The sequence below is a fragment of the Anomaloglossus baeobatrachus genome, chromosome 7, assembly GCF_048569485.1.
Source record: "Anomaloglossus baeobatrachus isolate aAnoBae1 chromosome 7, aAnoBae1.hap1, whole genome shotgun sequence".
Taxonomy (NCBI): Eukaryota; Metazoa; Chordata; class Amphibia; order Anura; family Aromobatidae; genus Anomaloglossus; species Anomaloglossus baeobatrachus.
This window is the reverse complement of record NC_134359.1, coordinates 277,545,024-277,570,322: the sequence shown is the minus strand read 5'-3', so window position 1 is coordinate 277,570,322 and position 25,299 is coordinate 277,545,024. Positions and strand designations below refer to the sequence as shown.

Here is a 25,299-nt window from a genome sequence, read left to right as displayed (position 1 = left end):
TGGCGTACATCAACCACCAAGGGGGAACACGCAGTCGGCAAGCCTTCCAGGAAGTCCGGCGGATTCTGACGTGGGTGGAAGACACAGCATCCACCATATCCGCAGTTCACATCCCAGGCGTGGAAAACTGGGAAGCAGACTTTCTAAGTCGCCAGGGCATGGACGCAGGAGAATGGTCCCTCCACCCGGACGTGTTTCAGGAGATCTGTCGCCGCTGGGGGATGCCGGACGTCGACCTGATGGCGTCACGGCACAACAACAAGGTCCCGGTTTTCATGGCACGGTCTCACGATCACCGAGCTCTGGCGGCAGACGCCTTAGTTCAAGATTGGTCGCAGTTCCAGCTACCTTATGTGTTCCCACCTCTGGCATTGTTGCCCAGAGTGCTCCGCAAAATCAGGTCCGACTGCCGCCGCGCCATTCTCGTCGCTCCAGACTGGCCAAGGAGGTCGTGGTACCCGGATCTGTGGCATCTCACAGTAGGCCAACCGTGGGCGCTACCAGACCGTCCAGACTTGCTGTCTCAAGGGCCGTTTTTCCATCTGAATTCCGCGGCCCTGAACCTGACTGTGTGGCCATTGAGTCCTGGATCCTAGGGACCTCAGGTTTATCTCATGAAGTTGTTGCCACCATGAGACAGGCTAGGAAACCATCCTCCGCCAAGATCTACCACAGGACGTGGAAGATATTCCTATCTTGGTGCTCTGCCCAGGGAGTTTCTCCCTGGCCATTTGCATTGCCTATTTTTCTTTCCTTCCTGCAGTCTGGGTTGGAAAAAGGTTTGTCGCTTAGCTCCCTTAAAGGTCAAGTTTCCGCGCTATCCGTATTTTTTCAGAAACGCCTAGCGCGACTTCCTAAGGTACGCACGTTCCTGCAAGGGGTTTGTCATATCGTTCCCCCTTACAAGCGGCCATTGGAACCCTGGGATCTGAACAAGGTTCTAATTGCTCTCCAGAAGCCGCCTTTCGAGCCTATGAAGGAGATTTCTTTTTCTCGGCTTTCACAGAAAGTGGCTTTTCTAGTGGCGGTCACGTCTCTTCGGAGAGTGTCAGAGCTGGCGGCGTTATCTTGCAAATCTCCCTTCCTGGTGTTTCACCAAGATAAGGTAGTTCTGCGTCCAATTCCAGAGTTTCTTCCCAAGGTGGTATCTTCCTTTCATCTCAATCAGGATATCACTTTACCATCTTTGTGTCCGCATCCAGTTCACCAATTTGAAAAGGGTTTGCATCTGTTGGACCTGGTGAGAGCACTCAGGATCTACATTTCCCGCACGGCGCCTATGCGCCGTTCGGATGCACTCTTTATCCTGGTCGCTGGTCAGCATAAAGGGTCGCAAGCTTCCAAATCCACCCTTGCGCGGTGGATCAAGGAACCAATTCTTCACACCTACCGTTCTGCTGGGCTTCCGATTCCATCTGGACTGAAGGCCCATTCTACCAGAGCCGTGGGTGCGTCCTGGGCATTACGGCATCAGGCTACGGCTCAGCAGGTGTGCCAGGCGGCTACCTGGTCGAGTCTGCACACTTTTACCAAGCATTATCAGGTGCATACCTACGCTTCGGCGGATGCCAGCCTAGGTAGACAAGTCCTTCAGGCGGCGGTGGCCCACCTGTAAGAAAGGGCTGCTTGACAGCCCTATCACGAGGTATTCTTTTACCCACCCAGGGACTGCTTTTGGACGTCCCAATTGTCTGGGTCTCCCAATTAGGAGCGAAAAAGAAGGGAATTTTGTTTACTTACCGTAAATTCCTTTTCTTCTAGCTCCAATTGGGAGACCCAGCACCCGCCCTGTTTTTTCTTAGGGTATTTGTTTTTCGGGTGCACATGTTGTTCATGTTGATAAGTTGTGTTCTCCGATATTGTCTATCGGATTGAATTTGTTTTTGAAACAGTTATTGGCTTTCCTCCTTCTTGCTTTTGCACTAAAACTGAGGGACCCGTGCTCCCACGGGGGGGTGTATAGCCAGAAGGGGAGGGGCCTTACACTTTTAAGTGTAGTACTTTGTGCGGCCTCCGGAGGCAGTAGCTATACACCCAATTGTCTGGGTCTCCCAATTAGAGCTAGAAGAAAAGGAATTTACGGTAAGTAAACAAAATTCCCTTCTTTCCGGACAAGCGCTTTACTAAACGCCTTAATGACACACGTTACCCCCTTCCCCTCTGACGTAGTTAAGGGTTGGGCTCAATGTCCCAAGGTGGATCCTCCAGTCTCTAGACTGGCGGCTAGATCCGTAGTATCAGTGTCAGACGGTTCATCGCTCAAGGATGCCACTGACAGGCAGATAGAGCTCCTGGTGAAATCCATCTATGAGGCCACGGGCGCGTCTTTTGCCCCGGCTTTTGCAGCCGTGTGGGCACTACAAGCTATCTCAGCTTGTCTGTCTGAGATTACTGCGGTCACACGTACCTCTGCTCCGCAAGTTGCGTCTTTGACTTCTCAGGCGTCGGTATTTTCATCCTACGCCATGAATGCCGTCCTGGACTCTGCTAGCCGTACAGCGGTAGCATCCGCCAATTCGGTGGCAGTCCGCAGGGCCATGTGGTTACGCGAATGGAAGGCAGACTCTGCTTCCAAGAAGTTCTTAACCGGTTTGCCATTTTCTGGCGACCGATTTGTTTGGCGAGCGATTGGATGAAATTATTAAGCAATCCAAGGGAAAGGACTCGTCCTTACCCCAGTCCAAACCAAACAGACCTCAGCAACGGAAAATTCAAGCGAGGTTTCGGTCCTTTCGGCCCTCAGCCAGGTCCCAATCCTCCTCGTCTAACAGGCCTCAGAAGGGCCAGAGGAACTCTTATGCATGGCGGTCTAAGTCACGTCCCCCAAAGACCGCCGGAGGCACCGTCTCCAAGGTGGCCTCCTCATGACTTTCGGCCTCCCCAAACCGCATCCTCGGTCGGTGGCAGGCTCTCCCGCTTTTGCGACGCCTGGTGGCCACATGTCCAAGACCGATGGGTGAGAGACATTCTGTCTCACGGTTACAGGATAGAGTTCAGCTCTCGTCCTCCGACTCGTTTCTTCAGAACATCTCCGCCCCCCGAGCGAGCCGAGGCACTTTTTCAGGCGGTGAACACTCTGAAGGCAGAAGGAGTTGTGATCCCCGTTCCCCTTCAGGAACGTGGTCGCGGTTTTTACTCCAACTTGTTCGTAGTACCAAAAAAGTACGGATCATTTCGTCCCGTTTTGGACCTCAAACTGCTCAACAGACACGTGAGAACCAGACGGTTTCGCATGGAATCTCTCCGCTCTGTCATCGCTTCGATGTCCCAAGGAGACTTCCTAGCATCAATCGACATCAGGGATGCTTATCTCCATGTGCCGATCGCACCAGAGCATCAACGCTTCCTGCGTTTCGCCATCGGGGAAGAACACCTTCAGTTTGTGGCACTGCCTTTCGGCCTGGCGACAGCCCCACGGGTCTTCACCAAGGTCATGGCATCCGTTGTGGCGGTCCTACACTCTCAGGGCCACTCGGTGATCCCTTACTTAGACGATCTCCTAGTCAAGGCACCCTCCCGGGTGGCATGTCAACACAGCCTGACCGTTGCTCTGGAGACTCTCCAGAGGTTCGGGTGGATCATCAATTTCCCAAAGTCAAAATTGACTCTGACCCAATCACTGACTTACCTCGGGATGGAGTTTCATACTCTCTCAGCGATAGTCAAGCTTCCGCTGGACAAACAGCGTTCGCTGCAGACAGGGGTGCACTCTCTTCTTCGGGCCCAGTCACACCCCTTGAGGCGCCTCATGCACTTCCTGGGGAAGATGGTAGCAGCAATGGAGGCAGTCCCCTTTGCGCAGTTTCATCTGCGTCCACTCCAATGGGACATTCTCCGCAAATGGGACAGGAGGTCGACGTCCCTAGACAGGAACGTCTCTCTTTCTCTGGCAGCCAAAACCTCTCTTCAGTGGTGGCTTCTTCCCACTTCTCTGTCGCAGGGAAAATCCTTCCTGCCCCCATCCTGGGATGTGGTCACGACGGACGCGAGTCTGTCAGGGTGGGGAGCGGTTTTTCTCCACCACAGGGCTCAGGGAACCTGGACTCCGACAGAATCCTCCCTTCAGATCAATGTTCTGGAGATAAGGGCAGTGTATCTAGCCCTAAAGGCGTTCCATCGGTGGCTGGAGGGCAGGCAGATCCGCATACAGTCGGACAACGCCACGGCGGTCGCGTACATGAACCACCAGGGCGGCACGCGCAGCCGTCAAGCCTTCCAAGAAGTTCGGCGGATTCTGCTGTGGGCGGAGGCCACAGCCTCCACCATCTCCGCAGTTCACATCCCGGGCGTAGAAAACTGGGAAGCAGACTTTCTCAGTCGCCAGGGCATGGACGCAGGGGAATGGTCTCTTCACCCGGACGTGTTTCAAGAGATCTGTTGCCGCTGGGGAACGCCGGACGTCGATCTCATGGCGTCTCGGCACAACAACAAAGTCCCGGCATTCATGGCACGGTCTCAGGATCACAGAGCTCTGGCGGCGGATGCATTAGTTCAGGATCGGTCGCAGTTTCGACTGCCTTATGTATTTCCTCCTCTGGCAATGCTGCCCAGAGTGTTACGCAAGATCAGGTCCGACTGCCGCCGCGCCATCCTCGTCTCTCCAGACTGGCCGAGGTGATCGTGGTACCCGGATCTGTGGCACCTCACGGTGGGTCAACCGTGGGCACTCCCAGACCGACCAGACTTGCTGTCTCAAGGGCCATTTTTCCATCTGAATTCTGCGGCCCTCAACCTGACTGTGTGGCCATTGAGTCCTGGCTCCTAGCGTCCTCAGGGTTATCTCAAGATGTCATTGCCACTATGAGACAGGCCAGGAAACCAACGTCCGCCAAGATCTACCACAGGGCTTGGAGGATCTTCTTATCCTGGTGCTCTAAGGCTATGTGCGCACTAGTGCGTTTTTCCCGCGGATTTGCCCCGGAAATTTCTTGAGAAATGTCTGCAATCTTTGTGCAGACATTTCCCATGAAATTCAATGAGAAAAAAAAATAGCTGTGCGCACTGTGCGGATTTTTCTCAAGAAACTTTCTTGAGAAAATGTGCATGTCCATTAATTTCCGCAGGTACCTGCGGTATTCCGGGGGTATTCCGCAGGTAGCAATGATGTGCGGTATACCACCGGAATAGCCGCGAATTACCTACGGTAATGCTCATCGCTGCCTGCGGTTTTGCAGGAAGCGATGTCATTATGCCAGGAAGAGGAGGCGGAGTAGAGTAAACACACGTCGCACTCCCTGGACGCCGCACAGAAGCACTTCCGTGCGACCTCCAGGTGCCCGTGCAGTCTGTGTCCTGCTCCGGCCTCGCGGCTGCCTGCACTGCAGGGTGTCAGTGTCTGCCCGCAGTGTCAGCAGCCTGTCACGCGGCAGCGCAGGCAGACACTGACATCCTGCAGTGCTGGGAGCCGCGGGGATGACGATCGCTGCTGTCAGGAGGTGAGATCATTACCTGCTGTGACGATCTCCTGCCTCCTGACGTCAGCGCTGTCACTGCTGTCTATGCCCGTCTCGCGAGCGGCCCGAGACTGTCACTAGCGGTGACGTCACGGGCTCTCGCGATACGTCTGACAACGCGGCGGGCATAGAAGTCAGTGACAGCGCTGACGTCAGCAGTACAGGAGATGATCACAGAAGGTAATGATCTCATCTATGCTCCTGATGGCAGCGCTCGTCATCCCCTGCAGTGACCTGAGCTGACCTATTGATGTTAGCTCAGGTCACTGCATTGCTCTCCCAGCCAATGGGGAACATTCTGTTCTTCATTGACTGGGACAGCGACTATGGTATGGATCGCCGTGCCCCCCCCCCCCCCTTATTGGATTACGCCGGACGTGGAATTGATTGTGCTCTTTTCAATAAATTGGTTAAAGAGGGAATGTTTTGGGGAGTGTTTTTTCAAATAAAACTTTTTTTTGTTGTCTATTTTTTAATTATTACTGACTGGGTTGGTGATGTCGGGTATCTGATAGACGCCTGACCTCACCAACCCCAGGGCTTGATGCCAGGTGACATTACACATCTGGCATCAACCCCTTATATTACCCCGTTTGCCAACGCACCAGGGCGCGGGATGAGCTGGGGCAAAGCGCCAGGATTGGCGCATCTAATGGATGCGCCACTTCTGGGGCGGCTGCGGCCTGCTATTTTTAGGCTGGGGAGTGTCCAATAACAGTGGACCTCCCTAGTCTGAGAATATCAGACCCCAGCTGTCCGCTTTACCTTGGCTAGTGATCCAATATGGGGGGGACCGCACGTTTTTTGTTTTAAATTATTTATATAATTTAAAATAACAGCGTGGGGTGCCCACTGTTTTGGATTATCAGCCAAGGTGAAGCTGCCAGCGGTGGTCTGCAGGCTGCAGCCGTCTGCTTTACCCTAGCTGGCTACAAAAAATGGGGGGACCTCACGTCGTTTTTTTTTAATTATTTATTTATTTTATGGCTAAATACAAGGCTAAGCACCCTTTAGTGCCACATGAAAGTCACTAAAGGGTGCCAGCTTAGAAAATGCAGGGGGTGGAACATTATATAGGTTTTTCTCATCTATCTATCTATCTATCCCTCTATTTATCTATCCATCTATCCATCTATTCATCTATCTATCTATCTATCTATCTATCCCTCTATCTATCTATCTATTCATCTATCCATCTTTCCCTCTATCCATTATCTGTCTATCGATTATCTTTATTATTTATTGCAGGGACAAACCTGCGGCAAAACCGCATGCGGATTTGGTGCGGATTTTTTCCGCAGGTCCGGAAATCTTTCACTGGCAGAAGTTTCTCAAGAAATTTTCTTGAGAAACTTCACATTTCTAGTGCGCACATAGCCTAAGGGTTTTACCCCCTGGCCGTTTGCCTTACCCACTTTTCTTTCCTTCCTTCAATCCGGAATGGACAAGGGTTTGTCACTCGGCTCTCTCAAGGGACAAGTATCGGCGCTTTCCGTGTTTTTTCAAAAGCGTCTAGCCAGGCTTCCGCAGGTCCGCACGTTCCTGCAGGGAGTTTGCCACATAGTCCTACCTTACAAGCCTCCGCTGGAACCCTGGGATCTTAACAGGGTTCTAAGGGCTCTTTAGAAACCACCTGTCGAGCCGCTGCGGGATGTCTCTCTATCACGTCTTTAGCAGAAGGTCGCATTTCTAGTGGCAGTTACTTCACTCCGAAGAGTGTCGGAGCTTGCAGCGCTGTCATGCAAAGCCCCCTTCCTGGTTTTTCACCAGGATAAGGTGGTTCTGCGTCCGGTCCCGGATTTTCTCCCTAAGGTGGTATCCCCTTTTCATCTCAATCAGGATATCTCCTTACCTTCATTTTGCCCTCATCCAGTTCACCAATGTGAAAAGGATCTGCACTTGTTAGATCTAGTGAGAGCACTCCGGCTCTACGTGTCTCGCACGGCGCCACTGCGCCGTTCTGATGCGCTCTTTGTCCTTGTCGCTGGCCAGCGTAAGGGGTCGCAGGCTTCCAAGTCAACCTTGGCTCGGTGGATCAAGGAACCGATTTTTGAAGCCTACCGTTCTTCTGGGCTTCCGATTCCTTCAGGGCTGAAAGCCCATTCTACCAGAGCCGTGGGTGCGTCCTGGGCATTGCGACACCGGGCTACGGCTCAGCAGGTGTGTCAGGCGGCTACCTGGTCTAGTCTGCACACTTTCACGAAACACTATCAGGTGCATACCTATGCTTCGGCAGACGCCAGTCTAGGTAGGCGAGTCCTTCAGGCGGCGGTTGCCCACCTGTAAGAGGGGGCCGTTGTCGGCTCTTTTTATCGGGGTATTCTTTTACCCACCCAGGGACTGCTTTTGGACGTCCCAATTGTCTGGGTCTCCCAATGGAGCGACAAAGAAGAAGGGAATTTTGTTTACTTACCGTAAATTCCTTTTCTTCTAGCTCCTATTGGGAGACCCAGCACCCGCCCCTGTGCCCTTCGGGCTGTTGTTCTTTTGTGTACACATGTTGTTCATGTTGAATTGTTCTTTTGGTTCATGGTTTCAGTTCTCCGAACATCCTTCGGATTGCATTTACCTTAGACCATTTATAAGTTTCCTCCTTCCTGCTTTTGCACCAAAACTGAGGAGCCCGTGATGCACGGGAGGGTGTATAGGCAGAGGGGAGGGGTTACACTTTTTAAAGTGTAATACTTTGTGTGGCCTCCGGAGGCAGAAGCTATACACCCAATTGTCTGGGTCTCCCAATAGGAGCTAGAAGAAAAGGAATTTACGGTAAGTAAACAAAATTCCCTTCTTTCCCTCGTTGATGATTCTTGATACATCCTTAGATCCCAGCGATCCTAAATCCCAGTGATGCCCGGCAGCGCACGGGTTGGATCACACACGGGCCTCAATGTGGGCACTGGTGCCAGCTTGTTACTTGTGATCCTGCGGAGGTTGTCCTGACCTTAGTGAAGATGTGACCTATGACGTCATATCTTCACTAATGGGTTACTGACCACCATTACCGCTCTCTCTGCTGTCCGGAATATCTGGGTGATATCCCCTCGCTTCCAGCTTTTCCATATACCAATCTATGGATATGATCTGCTGCCAATTGTGTTGACCATTAACTTTTTTTTTTTCTTTTTTGTCTTTACAGTTACGTGGAAAAGTTTACGGACTTCCTTCGACTCTTCGTCAGCGTCCACTTGCGGAGAATAGAGTCTAATGCTCAGTTCCCCGTGGTTGAGTTCCTGGCACTACTCTTCAAATACACCTTTCACCAGGTAATGTGGTCTCCGATGTGAGCACGGCACGCGCCTACGGACAGCTCTAAACTACGGGTGCCGCAGTGTTGCCTCTCTGGGCCCGGTATTGGCCCATGGTTCATGGCAACGCCATAGGCTGTATGGGGCCATTTAACGCCTTAAAGAGCTTTTCACACTTCAGTGATATTGATGGCCCATCTCTTGGATCGGTCATTGGTATGGGATCAGAGACGGCCCGACACCTTCACTGATCAACCGTTACCATCTTCGGCAGAGGGGGCATGTTAACTAAATTTTGGTGACCCCTTTTAAAGGGGTTAGATGAAACAGCAGAGATTTTTCTTTTGGACCTGGAAAGGGTGAGCAAAGCACAGTTTAAGTTGAAGGAGGAACAAATGGGCCGGCAACAACAAAAGCAGATTCTTTATACTGATGACATAAAGCATAATGTGCATTACTGTTTTTTTGTCTCTGCAGCCGACACATGAAGGTTACCTCTCGTGTCTCGATATCTGGGCGCTCTTCTTAGACTATCTAACAAACAAGATAAGAAACCGGCTAGAAGACAGAGAAGCCATTATTGGCAGGTAAGACGCTTGGCCATAGTTGGCCGGTAGGACGCCTGGCCATAGTTGGCCGGTAGGACGCTTGGCCATAGTTGGCCGGTAGGACGCTTGGCCACAGTTGGCCGGTAGGACGCTTGGCCACAGTTGGCCGGTAGGACGCTTGGCCACAGTTGGCCGGTAGGACGCTTGGCCACAGTTGGCCGGTAGGACGCTTGGCCACAGTTGGCCGGTAGGACGCTTGGCCACAGTTGGCCGGTAGGACGCTTGGCCACAGTTGGCCGGTAGGACGCTTGGCCACAGTTGGCCGGTAGGACGCTTGGCCACAGTTGGCCGGTAGGACGCTTGGCCACAGTTGGCCGGTAGGACGCTTGGCCACAGTTGGCCGGTAGGACGCTTGGCCACAGTTGGCCGGTAGGACGCTTGGCCACAGTTGGCCGGTAGGACGCTTGGCCACAGTTGGCCGGTAGGACGCTTGGCCACAGTTGGCCGGTAGGACGCTTGGCCACAGTTGGCCGGTAGGACGCTTGGCCACAGTTGGCCGGTAGGACGCTTGGCCACAGTTGGCCGGTAGGACGCTTGGCCACAGTTGGCCGGTAGGACGCTTGGCCACAGTTGGCCGGTAGGACGCTTGGCCACAGTTGGCCGGTAGGACGCTTGGCCACAGTTGGCCGGTAGGACGCTTGGCCACAGTTGGCCGGTAGGACGCTTGGCCACAGTTGGCCGGTAGGACGCTTGGCCACAGTTGGCCGGTAGGAGGCTTGGCTTTGAGGTTGGACCCTTACAATGGTCACCAGTTGTTGAGTTTTTCCGATATTTTTGGAAATCCTGAATGATTTCACTTCATTTTCTCATACGTAAGAAAATAATGAAGTGAAGGCAGACAGATTGGAGGGTCTCTACCGGCGGTCTCTCATCACTGGTCACATAGAAGCATATTAATATCCCGTCGCTCGCAGGTACGAAGATGCCCTGGTGCTGCTGCTCACGGAGGTGCTGAATCGGATCCAGTTCCGCTACAACCAGTCGCAGTTGGAGGAGTTGGATGACGACACGCTAGATGATGATGTAAGTGTGGAGATCATGGACGGCCGCTGACATCTACCACTGACGTAACTTACTGCAGCGGCCAGATTTACTTACCTGCACTCGAATTAACTGCAACCAAACGTGGACAAAAGGGGGCGCCGTGCCTTCAAATGAGGGTCCACATGGCAGAAAACCCCAATATAATATTATATGCTTCTTCTTACTCCCTTTTTGCTACTAAAACAAATGCTTTCTTTCCATTCGCAGCGTGTATTGTACCTCTGTAAGAAAAAGTCTTTAGTTGTACTGAAACTTTATTTTATTTCTTTTACAGCAGCAAACTGAGTGGCAACGATATTTACGCCACAGCTTAGAAGTGGTAGCCAAAATCATGGAGTTGCTCCCTACGCATGCCTTCAGTACTCTGGTAAATACAGAGAAAAGCCACTTTATACTTATATTGTTACTTTATTTATTTTGAAGTTTTTATCCTGTATTATGCTCCAGAGCTGCACTCACTATTCTGCTGGAGCAGTCACTGTGTACATACATCACTTATCCTCTATTATACCCCAGAGCTGAATTCACTATTCTGCTGGAGGAATCCAGTTTACATATATTACATTACTCTCCTGTAATGATCCTGAGTTACCCCCTGTATTACACTACAGAGCTGCACTCCCTATTCTGCTGGAGGAGTTACTGTGTACATACATTACTGATCCTGAGTTACCTTGTGTATTATACTTCAGAGCTGCACTCACTATTCTGCTGGTGCAGTCACTGTGTACATACATTACATTACTTATCCTGTACTGATCCTGAGTTACATCCTGTATTATACTCCAGAGCTGCACTCGCTATTCTGCTGGTGCAGTCACTGTGTACATACATTACATTACTGATCCTGAGTTACCCCCTGTATTACACTACAGAGCTGCACTCACTATTCTGCTGGTGCAGTCTAGGTGCATCCATTACATATCCTGTATTATACTCCAGAGCTGCAATCGCTATTCTGCTGGTGGGGTCATTGTGTACGTACGTTACATTACTTATCCTGCACTGTTCCTGAGTTACATCCTGTATTATACTCCAGAGCTGCACTCACTATTCTGCTGGTGCAGTCACTGTGTACATACATTACATTACTGATCCTGAGTTACCTCCTGTATTATACTCCAGAGCTGCACTCACTATTCTGCTGGTGCAGACACTGTGCACATACATTACATTACTTTTCTTTGTCGCTCTATTGGGAGACCCAGACAATTGGGTTGTATAGGCTATGCCTCCGGAGGCCGCACAAAGTACTACACTTAAAAGTGTTAAGCCCCTCCCCTTCTGCCTATACACCCCCCGTGCTCCCACGGGCTCCTCAGTTTTTTGCTTTGTGCGAAGGAGGTCAGACACGCACGCACAGCTCCACAGATTGGTCAGCAGCAGCTGCTGACTATGTCGGATGGAAGAAAAGTGGGCCCATATAGGGCCCCCAGCATGCTCCCTTCTCACCCCACTCTTGTCGGCGGTGTTGTTAAGGTTGAGGTATCCATTGCGGGTACGGAGGCTGGAGCCCACATGCTGCTTTCCTTCCCCATCCCCCTCAGGGCTCTGGTGGAAGTGGGATCTTATCGGTCTCCAGGCACTGAGACCGTGCTTCATCCACAACTCCTGTGGAGACTGCTGGATAGGAGCCGGGTATCGTTCAGGGACATGGCCCTGCTACGTGAAGGTACTCTGTATCCCTGTGGGGACCGCGCACGGCAACACCTCAGCTTTGCTGGGTGTGCTAGTGCACCGGGGACAGCGGCGCTGACCGGGTTAATATGTGCCATTACACACTCAGCGTCGCTGAGTGTGTTTATATGTAGGGGCTACCGCGCTAACCGCCGCTGCCTTGGGAAACTGCGGCGCGGCTGGGACTTGTAGTTCGCCGGGGACTTCGGCGCCGGCCGCGCTTTTACGGCGGCAGGCTTATACCCGAGTCCCCAGGCTTTCTTGCGGCCTAGTCTCCTCTTCTCCCGCCCCCAGCCCTGACAGGCAGGGGAAGGGCGGGACGCTGCACGGAACGAGCAGCACTGAGGGCTGGAGTATGATTTGCATACTCCACCCCCCTCACTGTGCACAGTGCAGGCACCAGTTCCCGCACTTTCTCGGCCACGCCCACGGCTCCCTCCTCTCGTCAGGACGCCGCAGCCATTCCTGTCAGCTCCTCCGACGCTGCAGAGAGGGACAAACCCTGGGAGACCCAGACACGGTCTCTGGTGGCCTCACAACCGCTTTAGGCGGCTGGTAAGCAGCACCTGTTGGTGCTAGCCCCATGGTGCTGTAGTGTATTGGTACATTATTTGTTATAGTATATACTCTACACTGTATGAGCACAGTTCATTCTGACTATATACCCTATTGTGTTACTCAGGGAAAACAATAGCATGGCGCCCACAAAAGGCAGGGGTGCCAAAACACAGGCTTATTATGCGGCCTGCGCCGCATGTACGACCCCGCTACCGGCAGGTTCCACTGACCCTCATTGCGTGCAATGTTCGGCCCCGGTGACACTTCTTCAGCCGGAGCCTTTGCTAAGAGGGGCCCAGGGGGAGCCACCTGTTGACACTGTCCAGGTGACGGGGACTGAGTTTGCAAAACTCTCTGAGACTATGGCTAAGATACTAGAAGCCTTGCAGTCCAGGCCGGTATCTCAGCAAAGGGACTCTGTTGAATCATTGTTCCCTGACCCCCCTCAGTCGGTACAACATTGTCCTCCCGGGGTATCTCATACATCCCAGGCTGAGGGTTATGACTTAGACCCCAGCCCCAGACCGCATAAGCGAGCTCGCTTAGAATTTCCCTCGACATCATATGGTTTAGGGTCTCAGCGGGGGGAATCTCTGGTTGATGATGCGGAGACAGATGATCAGGATTCTGATCCTGAGGGCGCTCTCAATCTTAATACTCCAGACGGGGACGCCATAGTGAACGATCTTATTGCGTCCATCAATCAAATGCTGGATATCTCTCCCTCAGCTCCTCCGGCGGAGGAGTCAGTGTCTCAGCAGGAGAAATTCCGTTTCAGGTTCCCCAAGCGTACACCGAGTATGTTTCTAGACCACTCTGATTTCAGAGAGGCAGTCCAGAATCACCATGCTTGTCCAGATAAGCGTTTTTCTAAGCGCCTTAAGGATACACGTTATCCTTTTCCCCCTGACGTGGTTAAAGGTTGGACTCAGTGTCCCAAAGTGGATCCTCCAATCTCCAGACTGGCGGCTAGATCCATACTTGCAGTGGAAGATGGGGCCTCGCTCAAAGATGCCACTGACAGGCAGATGGAGCTCTGGTTGAAATCCATCTATGAAGCTATCGGAGCTTCTTTTGCCCCAGCATTCGCAGCCGTATGGGCGCTACAAGCTATCTCAGCAGGTCAGGCGCAAATTGAAGCGGCCGCGCCACAAGTGGCATCCATTACCACCCAGACCTCGGCAATTGCGTCTTACGCTATTAATGCTGTCCTGGATTCTGCGAGCCGTACGGCGGTTGCGGCCGCCAATTCGGTGGTACTCCGCAGGGCCTTGTGGCTACGGGAATGGAAGGCAGATTCTGCTTCCAAAAAGCGCTTAACCAGTTTGCCAATTTCTGGCAACAGGCTATTTGGCGAGCGTCTGGATGAAATCATCAAACAATCCAAGGGAAAGGATACATCCTTACCCCAGCCCAAACAGAACATACCCCAACAGAGGAGAGGGCAGTCGAGGTTTCGGTCCTTTCGGAGCGTGGGCAGGTCCCAATTCTCCTCGTCCAAAGGGTCTCAGAAGGAACAAAGGAACTCTGATGCATGGCAGTCTAAGTCACGTCCTAAAAAGACCACCGGAGGCGCCGCTAACAAAGCGGCTTCTTCATGACTTTCGACCTCCTCTAGTAGCATCCTCGGTCGGTGGCAGGCTCTCCCGCTTTTGCGACACCTGGCTGCCACAAATAAAAGACCGCTGGGTGAGAGACATTCTGTCTCATGGTTACAAGATAGAGTTCACCTCTCGTCCCCCGACTCGATTCTTCAGGTCATCCCCGCCTCCCGAGCGAGCCGAGGCTCTTCTGCAGGCGCTGGGCACTCTGAAGGCGGAAGGAGTGGTGGTCCCTGTTCCTCTTCAGCAACAGAGCCACGGTTTTTACTCCAATTTGTTTGTGGTCCCAAAGAAGGACGGGTCTTTCCGCCCGGTCCTGGACCTGAAACTGCTCAACAAACACGTAAAAACCCGACGGTTCAGGATGGAATCCCTCCGCTCAGTCATCGCCTCAATGTCCCAAGGAGATTTCCTTGCATCGATCGATATCAAAGATGCTTATCTCCACGTACCGATTGCTCCAGAGCACCAGCGCTTCTTGCGCTTCGCCATAGGAAACGAACACCTGCAATTTGTGGCACTGCCGTTCGGCCTGTCAACAGCCCCACGGGTTTTTACCAAGGTGATGGCTACTGTAGTAGCGCTCCTACACTCGCAGGGTCACTCGGTGATTCCGTATTTGGACGATCTGCTGATCAAGGCACCCTCTCAAGAGGCATGTCAACGCAGCCTCGACGCTACCCTGGAGACTCTCCAGGGTTTCGGGTGGATCATCAATTTTCCAAAGTCAAATCTGACACCGGCCCAATCGCTGACATATCTTGGCATGGAGTTTCATACCCTCTCAGCGATAGTGAAGCTTCCGCTGATCAAGCAGCAGTCACTACAGGAAGGGGTACAATCTCTCCTTCAAGGCCAGTCACACCCCTTGAGGCGCCTCATGCACTTCCTGGGGAAGATGGTGGCAGCAATGGAGGCAGTCCCTTTCGCGCAGTTTCACCTGCGTCCTCTTCAATGGGACATCCTACGCAAATGGGACAGGAAGCCGACGTCCCTCGACAGGACCGTCTCCCTCTCTCAGGCGACCAAAGCTTCCCTTCGGTGGTGGCTTCTTCCCACTTCATTATCGAAGGGGAAATCCTTCCTACCCCCATCCTGGGAAGTAGTCACGACGGACGCGAGTCTGTCAGGGTGGGGAGCGGTTTTTCTCCACCACAGGGCTCAGGGTACGTGGACCCAGCAAGAGTCCTCGCTTCAGATCAATGTTCTGGAAATACGGGCAGTGTATCTTGCCCTGAAAGCGTTCCAGCAGTGGTTGAAGGGCAAGCAGATCCGAATTCAGTCGGACAACTCCACAGCGGTGGCATACATCAACCACCAAGGCGGCACACGCAGCCGGCAAGCCTTCCAGGAAGTCCGGCGGATTTTGATGTGGGTGGAAGCCACGGCCTCCACCATATCCGCAGTTCACATCCCAGGCGTGGAAAACTGGGAAGCAGATTATCTCAGTCGCCAGGGCATGGACGCAGGGGAATGGTCCCTTCACCCGGACGTGTTCCAGGAGATCTGTTGCCGCTGGGGGGTGCCGGACGTCGACCTCATGGCGTCCCGGCACAACAACAAGGTACCGGCGTTCATGGCACGGTCTCAAGATCCCAGAGCTCTGGCGGCAGACGCCTTAGTTCAGGATTGGTCGCAGTTTCAGCTCCCTTATGTGTTTCCTCCGCTGGCACTGTTGCCCAGAGTGTTACGCAAGATCAGGGCCGACTGCCGCCGCGTCATCCTCGTCGCTCCAGACTGGCCGAGGCGGTCGTGGTACCCGGATCTGTGGCATCTCACGGTCGGCCAACCGTGGGCACTACCAGACCGACCAGACTTGCTATCTCAAGGGCCGTTTTTCCATCTGAATTCTGCGGCCCTCAACCTGACTGTGTGGCCATTGAGTCCTGGATCCTAGCGTCTTCAGGGTTATCTCAAGACGTCATTGCCACTATGAGACAAGCTAGGAAACCAACGTCCGCTAAAATCTACCACAGGACGTGGAAAATTTTCCTGTCGTGGTGCTCTGCTCAGGGTTTTTCGCCCTGGCCTTTTGCCTTGCCCACTTTTCTGTCCTTCCTTCAATCTGGACTGGAAAAGGGTTTGTCGCTCGGCTCTCTTAAGGGACAAGTCTCAGCGCTCTCTGTGTTTTTCCAGAAGCGCTTAGCCAGACTTCCACAGGTACGCACGTTCCTGCAGGGGGTTTGTCACATCGTCCCTCCTTACAAGCGGCCGTTAGAACCCTGGGATCTGAACAGGGTGCTGATGGTTCTTCAGAAACCACCATTCGAGCCAATGAGGGATATTTCTCTCTCACGCCTTTCGCAGAAGGTGGTTTTTCTAGTAGCAGTCACTTCACTTCGGAGAGTGTCTGAGCTAGCAGCGCTGTCATGCAAAGCCCCTTTCCTGGTGTTCCACCAGGACAAGGTGGTTCTACGTCCGGTTCCGGAATTTCTCCCTAAGGTGGTATCCCCCTTTCATCTCAATCAGGATATCTCCTTACCTTCTTTTTGTCCTCATCCAGTTCACCAATGTGAAAAGGATTTGCACTTGTTAGATCTGGTGAGAGCACTCAGAATCTACATTTCTCGTACGGCGCCCCTGCGCCGCTCGGATGCACTCTTTGTCCTTGTCGCTGACCAGCGTAAAGGGTCACAGGCTTCCAAATCAACCCTGGCTCGGTGGATCAAGGAGCCAATTATCGAAGCTTACCGTTCGGCTGGGCTTCCGGTTCCCTCAGGGCTGAAGGCCCATTCTACCAGAGCCGTGGGCGCGTCCTGGGCTTTGAGGCACCAGGCTACGGCTCAGCAGGTGTGTCAGGCGGCTACCTGGTCGAGCCTACACACTTTCACGAAGCACTATCAGGTGCATACCTATGCTTCGGCGGATGCCAGCCTAGGTAGACGAGTCCTTCAGGCGGCGGTTGCTCACCTGTAGGAAGAGGCCGTTTTACGGCTCTCTTACGAGGTATTATTTTACCCACCCAGGGACTGCTTTTGGACGTCCCAATTGTCTGGGTCTCCCAATAGAGCGACAAAGAAGAAGGGCATTTTGTTTACTTACCGTAAATTCCTTTTCTTCTAGCTCTAATTGGGAGACCCAGCACCCGCCCCTGTTTTTTTGTGTACACATGTTGTTCATGTTGAATGGTTTCAGTTCTCCGATATTCCTTCGGATTGAAGTTACTTTAAACCAGTTTATAATTCTTTTTCCTCCTTCTTGCTTTTGCACCAAAACTGAGGAGCCCGTGGGAGCACGGGGGGTGTATAGGCAGAAGGGGAGGGGCCTAACACTTTTAAGTGTAGTACTTTGTGCGGCCTCCGGAGGCAGTAGCTATACACCCAATTGTCTGGGTCTCCCAATTAGAGCTAGAAGAAAAGGAATTTACGGTAAGTAAACAAAATTCCTTTCATCCTGTACTGATCCTGAGTTACATCCTGTATTATACTCCAGAGCTGCACTCACTATTCTGCTGGTGGAGTCACTGTGTACATACACTACATTACTTATCCTGAGTTACTGTACGTCCTGTATTACACTACAGAGCTGCACTCGCCATTCTGCTGGTTCAGTCTCTATGTACATCTATTACATATCCTGTCTTATCCTCCAGAGCTGCACTCACTATTCTGCTGGTGGGGTCACTGTGTACATACATTACTGATCCTGAGTTACTGCCTGTATTATACTCCAGAGCTGCACTCACTATTCTGCTGGTGCAGTCTCTATGTACATCCATTACATATCCTATATTATACTCCAGAGCTGCACTCACTATTCTGCTGGTGGGGTCATTGTGTACATACGTTACATTACTTATCCTGTACTGATCCTGAGTTACCTCCTGTATTATACTCCAGAGCTGCACTCACTATTCTGCTGGTGCAGACACTGTGTACATCCATTACATATCCTGTATTTTACTCCAGAGCTGCACTCACTATTCTGCTGGTGCAGTCACTGTGTATATACATTACATATCCTGTATTATACTCCAGAGCTGCACTCACTATTCTGCTGGTGCAGTCACTGTGTATATACATTACATATCCTGTATTATACTCCAGAGCTGCACTCACTCTTCTGCTGGTGCAGACACTGTGTACATACATTACATATCATGTATCATACTCCGGAGCTGTCGCCCGTCGGTTTCTGTATGGTTCATCCCTCTCCCGTCATTTCCAGACACTGGGATTTCCACTCTTGTGAAATATACACTATACGGTTACTTTGCAGAAATCCCCCTTCTGGCCATACTGCAGACGTCTGGATCCGGAGCCCGGCCTCTTCTTTCCATTTTATCTCTTTCCCTTTCTGCAGGGATCTAAGATCTTCATTATCTTGACACAAACACTTTGTATTTCCAGTTCCGTTTCCAGCACGACCGCTTTTTTTTTTAATAGGAAATTGGACACTGTATTGTATGTGGGATGGGGCTCTGTCCCTGCAGGGGCCGTCAATGGTTGGGATTGTTGTAGGACCCGGGGTGGATGAGCTGCCGCTGTCAGCACAGGGGAATGGGACCAGAAGGGTCCATCATGGACAGTCACATTTTACTCAATAGGTTTCCTAATAATATACTGATTCCTATCGCTGAGATCCCCGGTGGAAACCAAAGGAAAGCGTCCAGCTCCCCTGCAGCGCCTCCACAGGAGGAATGAAGTATTACACCATCTTTGTAGGACCTTCATAAGCTGGGGCTTCCAGAGTGGGACGCATGCTGACTAATTGAGGTCCCAAACAAGGAACTCTAAGCCCCCCCAACTCCCTGCCCCCATTTATAAGTTGGGTACTTGCGCTGGATGTCATCGCTTTCAGTCACAAATTCAGACTCGTATGCGGTTTACTACTTTGCTCCTTGTGTTATACACGATATCTTGTTCTCATTGTTGCCTTGTAATATTGATTCATCTTTTTTCTTCTTTGCAGTTCGCTGCGTTGCGGGAGAATTTGGACGTGTATCTGGGGCTGCAGCAGTGTATAGTGAACACGGGGGCAGGTGGGTATCGCTGGAATAGGGGCTTTAATGCTAGTTAAAGGGAATCTGTCACCAGGTTTTTGCCACCTATTCTGAGAGCCACATAACGTAGGAGCAGAGACCCTGATTCCATCAATGTGTCACCTACTGGGCTGCTTAGTGTAGTTTTGATAAATTCCCTGTTTAACCATAGAACGCATACCTGGGGCCTCGCAGGCCTGCTAGGTCACTTGTTTTCTTCAGCGCTCTATTGGGAGACCCAGACGATTGGGTGTATAGCACTGCCTCCGGAGGCCACACAAAGCAATTACACTAAAAAGTGTAAGGCCCCTCCCCTTCTGGCTATACACCCCCAGTGGGATCACTGGCTCACCAGTTTTCTGCTTTGTGCGAAGGAGGTCAGACATCCACGCATAGCTCCACTGTTTGTAGTCAGCAGTAGCTGCTGGCTATATCGGATGGAAGAAAAGAGGGCCCATATGGGGCCCCCAGCATGCTCCCTTCTCACCCGCGGTGGTGCTTGTAAGGTTGAGGTACCTATTGCTGGTACAGAGGCTGGAGCCCACATGCTGTTTTCCTTCCACATCCCCTTAGGGCTCTGTGGAAGTGGGATCTTACCGGCCTCCAAGCCCTGAGGCCGGGCTCCATCCACAGACCCAGAGAACCTGCTGGATTTGGAGCGGGAGTGCCGTTCAGGGACAAGGCCCTGCAACTTTCAGGTACTCTGTGTCCCCGGCAGGCACGGACACTCTCAAGGCTTGCTGAGCGTTATAGTGCGCCAGGGACAGTAGCGCTGTGCGCTGGGGTTAGGTCACTGCAGCTTTGCTGAGTGACGTTACATGTTGGGAACTACTGCGCCGACCGCTACTGGAGCGGCGGCGCAGCTGCGACTTGTGGTGCGCCGGGGACTTTGCGCCGACCGCGCTTTTACGGCGGCGGCGCTTCTAACTTTAGCCCCCGGCTTCTGCGGCCTAGCGCCGCTTCGTTCCCGCCCCCACCCTGTCAATCAGGGTAGGGGAGAGACGCTGCTCAATTGGCAGCGCCGAGGGCTGGAGCTTTATTTACATGCTCCAGCCCTCTCACTAGGCACAGTGGGAAGCAGGCTTCCCGCTCTTCGTCTGTATACGCCCAGGGCCCGCCCCCCCCTCTCCACAAGGACGCCGGCAGCCATTACACATGCGGTCTGGCTGGGGAAAGGCAGCAGGCTCTGGGAGACCCAGACTAAAGGGATTTCGGCGACCACACACCCGCTCCTAAGCGGGCGGTAAGCTGCACTTTAGTGCTGGCCCCACTTGTGCCTCAGTGTTATATTAGTGTACTTTTTTCTTGGTACCATATATATATATAGTTGCACTGTAAGGTCGCTTCTTGGCTGGACACCCTGTACTGCTCTGAGGAGGCAGCAACATGTCATCCGCAAAACGCAAGGGTGCCAAGGCACAGGCTGTGTACACTGTTTGTACTGCATGTGGGGCTGATCTACCGGCAGGCTCCAAAGACTCTCATTGTGTGCAATGTTCAGTCCCAGTGGCACTTCGTCAGCCAGAGCCTATGGTGGTAGTGGCCCAGGCAGAGACGCCTGTGAACCCTGCCCCGGTGACGGGGACAGACTTTGCAGTTTTTGCTGATAAAATGTCTGTGACTATGTCAAAAATCCTGGAGACCTTGCAGTCCAGGCCAGTTACTCAGACCATGGACACTGCTGTGTCTATGCTCTCCGGTCCCCCTCAGTTGGAACTAATCCGTACTTCAAGGGGGTCTCAAGCATCACAGGCTGAAGTCTCTGACTCAGATGACAGTCCCAGGCAGCCTAAGCGAGCTCGCTGGGAAAGACCCTCCACGTCCTCACACTGCTCAGGGTCTCAGCGAGAAGAGTCTCTCTGTGATGAGACTGAGGACGGTGATCAGGATTCTAATCCTGAGGCTCCTTTCAATCTGGATGCCCCTGATGGTGACGCCATGGTTAATGACCTTATATCGGCGATTAATAGGCTGTTGGATATTTCTCCCCCAGCCCCTTCTGCAGAGGAGGCAGCGGCACAGCAGGAGAAGTTCCATTTCCTGTATCCCAAGCGTAAATTAAGTGCTTTTTTGGACCACTCTGACTTCAGAGAATCGATCCAGAAACACGACGCTCATCCAGACAAGCGTTTCTCTAAACGTTCTAAGGATACCCGTTACCCTTTTCCTGCTGAGGTGACCAAACGCTGGACCCAGTGTCCAAAGGTGGATCCCCCAATTTCCAAGCTTGCGGCTAGATCCATAGTCGCAGTAGAGGATGGCGCTTCACTTAAAGATGCCAACGACAGACAGATGGACCTTTGGTTGAAATCTGTCTATGAAGCTATCGGCGCGTCGTTTGCTCCAGCATTCGCGGCCGTGTGGGCACTCCAAGCTATTTCAGCTGGTTTAGCACAGGTGGATGCTATCATACATCCAGCAGTGCCGCAGGTGGCGTCCCTAACTTCGCAAATGTCTGCGTTTGCGACCTATGCTATCAATGCTGTCCTAGAATCTACGAGCCGTACCGCTATGTTGTCCGCCAATTCTGTGGTTTTGCGCAGAGCCTTGTGGTTAAAGGACTGGAAAGCAGATGCTGGTTCCAAAAAATGCTTAACCAGCTTGCCATTATCCAGAGACAGACTGTTTGGTGAGCCATTGGCTGAAATCATAAAACAGTCCAAGGGTAAGGACTCTTCCTTACCACAGCCCAGAGCAAGTAAACCTCAACAGAAAAAGTGGCAGTCGAGGTTTCGGTCCTTTCGAGGCTCGGGCAAGGCCCAATTCTCCTCGTCCAAAAGGACTCAGAAAGAACAAGGGAGCTCAGATTCCTGGCGGGCTCACTCACGCCCCAGGAAAGCAAATGGAGGAACCGCTTCCAAAGCGGCTACCTCATGACTTTCGGCCTCCTCCCTCCGCATCCTCGGTCGGTGGCAGGCTCTCCCGCTTTTGCGACATTTGGCTGTCACAGGTCAAGGACCGGTGGGTAACAGACATTTTGTCTCGCGGGTACAGAATCGAGTTCAGTTCTCGACCTCCACTTCGGTTCTTCAGAACCTCCCCACACCCCAACCGAGCAGATGCCCTGCTGCAGGCGGTGGACTCTCTAAGAGCAGAAGGAGTCGTGATCCCTGTCCCCCCTCAGGAACGGGGGCGAGGATTTTACTCCAATCTCTTTGTGGTTCCAAAAAAGGACGGCTCCTTCCGTCCTGTTCTGGACCTAAAACTGCTCAACAAGCATGTGAACGCCAGGCGGTTCCGGATGGAATCCCTCCGCTCAGTCATTGCCTCAATGTCTCAAGGAGATTTCATAGCATCAATAGACATCAAAGATGCTTATCTCCACGTGCCGATTGCTACAGAGCACCAACGCTTTCTACGCTTCGTGATAGGAGACGACCATCTTCAGTTCGTAGCTCTGCCATTTGGTCTGGCGACAGCCCCTCGGGTGTTCACCAAGATCATGGCGGCAGTGGTAGCAGTCTTGCACTCTCACGGACACTCTGTGATCCCTTACTTGGACGATCTACTGGTCAAGGCACCCTCTCAAGAGGCATGCCAACTCAGCCTGAATGTTGCACTGGAGACTCTCCAGGCGTTCGGGTGGATCATCAACTTCCCAAAGTCAAATCTGTCACCGACCCAATCACTAACGTATCTTGGCATGGAGTTTCATACTCTCTCAGCGATAGTGAAGCTTCCGCTGGACAAGCAGCGGTCTCTACAGACTGGGGTGCAGGCTCTCCTTCAAAGTCAGTCGCACTCCTTAAGACGCCTCATGCACTTCCTCGGGAAGATGGTGGCGGCAATAGAGGCGGTTCCGTTTGCGCAGTTTCATCTGCGTCCACTTCAATGGGACATTCTCCGCCAATGGGACGGGAAGTCAACATCCCTGGACAGGAAAGTCTCCCTTTCCCAGACGGCCAAGGACTCTCTGCAGTGGTGGCTTCTTCCCACCTCATTATCACAGGGAAGATCCTTCCTACCACCGTCTTGGGCGGTGGTCACGACAGACGCGAGTCTGTCAGGGTGGGGAGCAGTTTTTCTCCACCACAGGGCTCAGGGTACGTGGACTCGGCAGGAGTCCACCCTTCAGATCAATGTTCTGGAAATCAGAGCAGTGTATCTTGCCCTACTAGCCTTCCAGCAGTGGCTGGAGGGAAAGCAGATCCGAATTCAGTCGGACAACTCCACAGCGGTGGCATACATCAACCACCAAGGGGGGACACGCAGTCGGCAAGCCTTCCAGGAAGTCCGGCGGATTCTGATGTGGGTGGAAGCCACAGCCTCCACCATATCCGCAGTTCACATCCCCGGCGTAGAAAACTGGGAAGCAGACTTCCTCAGTCGCCAGGGCATGGACGCAGGGGAATGGTCCCTTCACCCAGACGTGTTTCAGGAAATCTGTCGCCGCTGGGGGGTGCCGGACGTCGACCTAATGGCGTCACGGCACAACAACAAGGTCCCAACCTTCATGGCACGGTCTCGCGATCAAAGAGCGCTGGCGGCAGACGCCCTAGTGCAAGATTGGTCGCAGTTCCGGCTCCCTTATGTGTTTCCACCTCTGGCACTCTTGCCCAGAGTGCTACGCAAGATCAGATCCGATTGCAGCCGCGTCATACTTGTCGCCCCAGACTGGCCGAGGAGGGCGTGGTATCCGGATCTGTGGCAGCTCACGGTCGGCCAACCGTGGGCACTACCAGACCGACCAGACTTACTGTCCCAAGGGCCGTTTTTCCATCGGAATTCTGCGGCCCTGAACCTGACTGTGTGGCCATTGAGTCCTGGATCCTAGCGTCTTCAGGATTGTCCCAAGGGGTCGTTGCCACCATGAGACAGGCTAGGAAGCCCACGTCCGCTAAGATCTACCACAGAACGTGGAGGATATTCTTATCCTGGTCCTCTGCTCAGGGAGTGTCTCCCTGGCCATTTGCATTGCCTACCTTTCTTTCTTTCCTGCAATCTGGGTTAGAAAAAGGTTTGTCGCTCAGCTCCCTTAAAGGTCAGGTCTCGGCGCTATCCGTCTTTTTTCAGAGGCGTTTGGCACGCCTTCCTAAGGTGCGCACGTTCCTGCAGGGGGTTTGTCATATTGTACCCCCGTACAAGCGGCCGTTAGATCCATGGGATCTGAACAGGGTACTAGTTGCCCTCCAGAAGCCGCCCTTCGAGCCTCTGAGGGAGGTTTCAGTTTCTAGACTATCACAGAAAGTGGCTTTTCTGGTAGCGATCACATCTCTTCGGAGAGTGTCTGAGCTGGCAGCACTATCATCCAAGGCTCCCTTCCTGGTCTTCCACCAGGACAAGGTAGTGCTGCGTCCCATTCAGGAGTTTCTCCCGAAGGTGGTATCCTCTTTTCATCTTAATCAGGATATCTCTTTGCCTTCGTTTTGTCCTCATGCAGTTCATCGGTATGAGAAAGATTTACATTTGTTAGATCTGGTGAGAGCACTCAGAATCTACATTTCCCGCACGGCGCCCTTGCGCCGTTCGGATGCACTCTTTGTCCTTGTCGCTGGTCAGCGCAAAGGGTCGCAGGCTTCTAAGGCCACCCTGGCTCGATGGATCAAAGAACCAATTCTTGAAGCCTACCGTTCTGCTGGGCTTCCGGTTCCATCAGGGCTGAAGGCCCATTCTACCAGAGCCGTGGGTGCATCCTGGGCATTACGACACCAGGCTACGGCTCAACAGGTGTGCCAGGCAGCTACCTGGTCGAGTCTGCACACTTTCACCAAACATTATCAGGTGCATACCTATGCTTCGGCGGACGCCAGCCTAGGTAGAAGAGTCCTGCAGGCGGCAGTGACATCCCCGTAGGGGAGGGCTGTTTTGCAGCCCTAACATGAGGTATTTCTTTACCCACCCAGGGACAGCTTTTGGACGTCCCAATCGTCTGGGTCTCCCAATAGAGCGCTGAAGAAAAAGGGAATTTTGTTACTTACCGTAAATTCCTTTTCTTCTAGCTCCTATTGGGAGACCCAGCACCCGCCCTGTTGTCCTTCGGGATTATTGGTTTGTTTGCGGGTACACATGTTGTTCATGTTGAACGGTTTTCAGTTCTCCGATGTTACTCGGAGAGAATTTGTTTAAACCAGTTATTGGCTTTCCTCCTTCTTGCTTTTGCACTAAAACTGGTGAGCCAGTGATCCCACTGGG

General features: G+C 52.6%; 1 protein-coding gene across 1 annotated transcript in view; it reads left to right on the top strand.

The window, feature by feature from the left end:
- Positions 1-25,299, top strand: part of XPO6 (exportin 6) — a 143,799-nt gene that overhangs the window by 14,804 nt on the left and 103,696 nt on the right. The window contains 5 exon segments of the mRNA XM_075319780.1: positions 8,590-8,716; positions 9,176-9,285; positions 10,221-10,329; positions 10,625-10,717; positions 19,098-19,167. Of these exon segments, the coding sequence (XP_075175895.1) occupies positions 8,590-8,716; positions 9,176-9,285; positions 10,221-10,329; positions 10,625-10,717; positions 19,098-19,167 (509 nt within the window).